This window comes from Coregonus lavaretus (assembly GCF_964263955.1).
Source record: "Coregonus lavaretus genome assembly, chromosome: 29".
Taxonomy (NCBI): Eukaryota; Metazoa; Chordata; class Actinopteri; order Salmoniformes; family Salmonidae; genus Coregonus; species Coregonus lavaretus.
The window spans coordinates 22,078,056-22,083,452 of NC_140016.1; the positions used below are offsets into that span (position 1 = coordinate 22,078,056).

At 48.9% G+C, this 5,397-nt stretch overlaps 1 protein-coding gene across 1 annotated transcript in view; it reads right to left on the bottom strand.

Annotated features, from left to right (window-relative positions):
- LOC311104903 (phosphatidylinositol 3,4,5-trisphosphate 5-phosphatase 2B-like) overlaps positions 1-2,542 on the bottom strand; it is a gene marked incomplete at its 5' end in the record, with an annotated part of 42,470 nt that extends 39,928 nt beyond the window's left edge. Inside the window, one exon of the mRNA XM_084146875.1 lies at positions 2,406-2,542. Within this exon, the coding sequence (XP_084003001.1) occupies positions 2,406-2,542 (137 nt within the window). The remainder of the gene's footprint in view (positions 1-2,405) is intronic.
- Between the last annotated feature and the right edge of the window lie 2,855 nt (positions 2,543-5,397).

Here is a 5,397-nt window from a genome sequence, read left to right on the forward strand (position 1 = left end):
ATGTGGGTATTAGATTATTGTACAGTAGGCCTGTATTGATGTGGAGATTCGATTAGTGTACAGTAGGCCTGTATTGATGTGGAGATTTGATTAGTGTACAGTAGGCCTGTATTGATGTGAGTATTAGATTATTGTACAGTAGGCCTGTATTTATGTGGAGATTCGATTAGTGTACAGTAGGTCTGTATTGATGTGAGTATTAGATTATTGTACAGTAGGCCTGTATTTATGTGGAGATTCGATTAGTGTACAGTAGGTCTGTATTGATGTGGGAAAACACAGAATAGAATACAACAAAAAAAGAATGAGAGAGAGGGGAAAAGAGAATGAGACAGCTAAGAGACACACACAGAGAGAGAGAGAGAGAGAGAGAGAGAGAGAGAGAGAGAGAGAGAGAGAGAGAGAGAGAGAGAGAGAGTGAGAGAGAGAGAGAGAGAGGGGGGGGGGGGGGAGAGAGAGAGAGAGAGAGGGGAGACTACATGACTACCCACACACCTACTGTTTTAACACACCACTGTTTACACAAGCTATAGCTATACAAACTGTCCTGAGGGGTGTCACTCACCTGAAAAACATATGGGCTTCATGTTCGATAATAATCACTTGGTAGCAAAATCATACTACTAGTCTTTGTCAAGTATCCAATAGATGGCTAACTTTTATCTCTACTACCTCTCACAATCTTGAGACACAGTACAGTAAATGCCTATAACACCCCCTCTGTTGAAAGCCCTCTGTTGAAAGCCCTCTGTTGAAAGCCCCCTGTTGAAAGCTTGACCTGGTAGAAAAGCACATGTGCAATTCATCTAAAAGGAATGCATATATCCCATTAATGAAGTTAGAGAATATGCAAAGAAACAGTAGACCTGTATTGATGTGGAGATTAGATTAGTGTACAGTAGGCCTGTATTGATGTGGATATTAGATTATTGTACAGTAGGCCTGTATTGACGTGGAGATTCGATTAGTGTACAGTAGGCCTGTATTGATGTAGATATTAGATTATTGTACAGTAGGCCTGTATTGATGTGGAGATTCGATTAGTGTACAGTAGGCCTGTGTTGATGTGGAGATTCGATTAGTGTACAGTAGGCCTGTATTGATGTGGGTATTAGATTATTGTACAGTAGGCCTGTATTGATGTGGAGATTCGATTAGTGTACAGTAGGCCTGTATTGATGTGGAGATTCGATTAGTGTACAGTAGGCCTGTATTGATGTGAGTATTAGATTATTGTACAGTAGGCCTGTATTTATGTGGAGATTCGATTAGTGTACAGTAGGTCTGTATTGATGTGAGTATTAGATTATTGTACAGTAGGCCTGTATTTATGTGGAGATTCGATTAGTGTACAGTAGGTCTGTATTGATGTGGGAAAACACAGAATAGAATACAACAAAAAAAGAATGAGAGAGAGGGGAAAAGAGAATGAGACAGCTAAGAGACACACACAGAGAGAGAGAGAGAGAGAGAGAGAGAGAGAGAGAGAGAGAGAGTGAGAGAGAGAGAGGGAGAGAGAGGGGAGAGAGAGAGGGAGAGAGAGAGAGGGGAGAGAGAGAGGAGAGGGAGAGAGAGAGAGGGGAGAGAGAGAGGAGAGAGAGAGAGAGGGGGGGGGGGGAGAGGGAGGGAGAGAGAGAGAGAGAGAGAGAGGGGGAGAGAAAGAGACAGAGTGAGAGAGAGAGAGAGAGAGAGAGAGAGAGAGAGAGAGAGAGATGGAGCAAGAGAGGAAGAGAGAGAGAGAGAGAGAGAGAGAGAGAGAGAGAGAGAGAGAGAGAGAGGGAGGGGGAGAGGGAGGGAGAGCGAGAGAGAGAGAGAGAGAGGGAGAGAGGGGGAGAGGGGGAGCGGGTGTGCGAGCAGCATGAGCAGCAGTGGGGCTCAGCTTTCAGGAATGTGTCTGGCTCGGGGCCGTTTTGCACAGAGACGTATGGTCACAACAGCTCCCGCCCTCTTCCAGGGGCCCCAGGGAAGACTAAAGTAAGGGAAGAGGAGAGGAGAGGAGAGGAGAGAGCCCTAACCAGGGTTCCACACACACACACACACACTGGCTGGGTTGGACTGTATCAGGACAGGGCAGCCTGACTGTTCTTGGGCTGAGCCAAAGCCTTCTCCCTGCCCACTGGCCCAGCTCCGAGTGAGACTGATGGAGATGACAGAGAGACAGGCTGCTGAATACAATACAGACATTAAAACAGACATTGAGACAGTCTATAACACTGAATATGAGGTTAGTTCCCCTTCCACTGACTTGTAGGGGAAAGTTACCAGTGTCCCGTGAGCAGGTGTGGGTGTCTGACTGCAAGCATCACTGGGTTCATAATGACCGTACACACTCAGAGATGGAAAATAAGTGTTTGTGCGTGCGTGGGTGTGTGTGTGTGTGTGTGTGTGTGTGTGTGTGTACTCACAGCAAACAGAGGGCGTAGGCTCCAGGCACAGACTCACTGTCCCTGACTAGGAAGCTGCCGTCCCTCCCAGCCCGGGCCAGCAGGTCCTCCGCATGCACACGGCTGATGTCACGGTGGTACCACGCCACCATTGCCATGACATCCGACACTGTTTTTGTCCACCTGTCAGTCAGTAGAGTGTCTGTCTGTCCAACAGGGTAATCCACAGTAAGGTATAAGGTCAGAGGCGACACACACAATCTGTCTCAGACACTTGTGTCATGGCACCAATCAGGAGCTCACATTGTGCTGTCCTCTTGAGTGTTCATAGCTTCTCCAGCATCCTGGTCCTAACTAGCAAGGTCAACTCAGGAACAACAACAACAGCCCTCCTCATGTAATACAGGCGCCCCCTTACTGGGTTACACGTCCTGTTGCAGTTGAGAATTGTTACCGTTGAAGAGTCAGAGTGAATAACCCTCCCACAGACTTCTCTGTGTGTCCAGATTCCAGAACTACAGTTGCTTCCTCTTGATGAACTTTGGCCCACCTTGCTGTTAGTTCCCCCTCAGAAAGAGACCGTCTCAGTGCCTGTGTTCAGGCTGCTGCCAGCCGAATGTTCGTCTCAGGCAGACAAGCCCATTGTGGAGGAGAGAGAGAGAGAGAGAGAGAGAGAGAGAGAGAGAGAGAGAGAGAGAGAGAGAGAGAGAGAGAGAGAGAGAGAGGAGCAATGGTGTGTAAAGCCAACCAACCCTGGGGGCAGTGACAGCAGTGCCTGCAGCCTCACCACATATACCAGCAATGCTCCTGCCTGCTGTCCCCTCAAAAGCCCCGCATGCAAACAACACAGGAAAGAAGAACCAAAAGCAGTCAGTCAGCCACACAAACAAACCCTGCTGCACAGCCTGCATTGGTGGATAGAAGTCAGCGCCCAGGCAGGCGTGCAAGAGAAACCAGACAAATTCAAATAATTTCCCAGTTGTTTTGCCATATAAGGGAAAGGGGAAACACCCTACAGAAAGTTCATCTGATGGTTGCAGTTCTCTCCAGATTTCACAGTCTCTCTCTCTCCCTCTCTGTTTTCAGACGTAGATTCCAGGGGGTGGGTGTGGGGTGTTGGTGGGGGTTGTCCAGGGTCCCTGGTCGGTCCCGTGCTGAGATTGTGTTGGGGAGGTCCCGTCCCCCTGGGGTAGTGTGTTCCGTATCTCTTTGGAGTGTCGTCAGTGGAGGAGGGGAAGGGGGGAGTAGAGGACGAGAGGACTAGCCCTGTTAGGGCACAACACAACGCTGGCAGCACAGACAGAGGAAGTGACTCCCCGCTCCAGATGTGAGTAGGAAGAGAGAGAGGAGAGAAAAAAACTGACGCAGCAGCCTAAATAATTCCTGCGAGTGACTTCACTTCATTAACCAACATTGCCAGCAGACTACTTTCTCTGGGCCCACCCCTCCCTTCCTCCTCCGCCCCTCTTTCTCCTCCTCCTTTTCCCTGAATTCCCAAAGACAAAACATAGCCACACCATGCACACTCAGGTGGGTTGCTTGGCACAGCCACTGTCTGTCTCACTCCTGCGTTCTTGTCCTCTTTTCCAGACTTTTTTCCACTGTGCTGGCTAGCTTTTCCCCCTCTCTCTTTCTCCCTCCCTCTCTCTTTCACCTTCCCTCTCTCTTTCTCCTACCCTCTCTCTTACTCCTTCCCTCTCTCTTTCTCCTTCCCTCTCTCTTTCTCCTTCCCTCTCTCTTTCTCCTTCCTCTCCTCTCTCTTTCTCCTCCCCTCTCTCTTCCTCCTCTCCTCTCTCTTTCTCCTCCCCTCTCTCGTCCTCCTCTCCTCTCTCTTTCTCCTCCCCTCTCTCTTCCTCCTCTCCTCTCTCTTTCTCCTCCCTTCTCTCGTTCTTCTCTCCTCTCTCTTTCTCCTCCCCTCTCTGTCTCCTCTCCTCTCTCTTTTTCCTCTCCTCTCTCTTTCTCCTCCCCTCTCTCTTCCTCCTCTCCTCTCTCTTTCTCCTCCCCCTCTCTCAGTCTCCTTCCCCTCTCTCTTTCTCCTTCCCCTTCTCCTTTGTCACTCTCCCTAACTTCACTTTCTCTCCTCACTTTTCCCACATTTTATGTTACAGCCTTATTCTAAAATGGATTAAATAGATTTTTTCCTCAACAATCTACACACAATACCACATATGTATAAAAAAAAAAAACTGAAATATCACATTTACATAAATATTCAGACCCTTTACTCAGTACTTTGTTGAAGCACCTTTGGCAGCGATCACAGCCTCGAGTCTACTTGGGTATGACGCTGCAAGCTTGGCACACCTGTATTTGGGGAGTTTCTCCCATTCTTCTCTGCAGATCCTCTCAAGCTCTGTCAGGTTGGATGGGGAGCTTTGCTGCACAGCCATTTTCAGGTCTCTCCAGAGATGTTCGATCGGGTTCAAGTCCGGGCTCTGGCTGGGCCACTCAAGGACATTCAGAGACTTGTCCCGAAGCCACTCCTGCATTGTATTTGCTGTGTGCTTAGTGTCGTTGTCCTGTTGGAAGGTGAACCTTGACCCCAGTCTGAGGTCCTGAGCGCTCTGGAGCAGGTTTTCATCAAGGATCTCTCTGTACTTTGCTTCATTCATCTTTCCCTCAATCCTGACTAGTCTCCCAGTCCCTGCCAGGTTTCCTCCAGACGTGATGCTTGGCATTTAGGACAAAGAGCTCAATCTTGATTTAATCAGACCAGAGAATCTTGTTTCTCATGGTCTGAGAGTCTTTAGGTGCCTTTTGACAAACTCCAAGCGGGATGTCATGTGCCTTTTACTGAGGAGTGGCTTCCGCTGGTCACTCTACCATAAAGGCCTGATTGTTGGAGTGCTGCAGAGATGGTTGTCCTTCTGGAAGGTTCTCCCATCTCCACAGAGGAACTCTGGAGCTCTGTCAGAGTGATCATCGGGTTCTTGGTCACCTCCCTGACCAAGGCTCTTCTCCCCCGATTTCTCAGTTTGGCCGGGCGGCCAGCTCTAGGAAGAGTCTTGGTGGT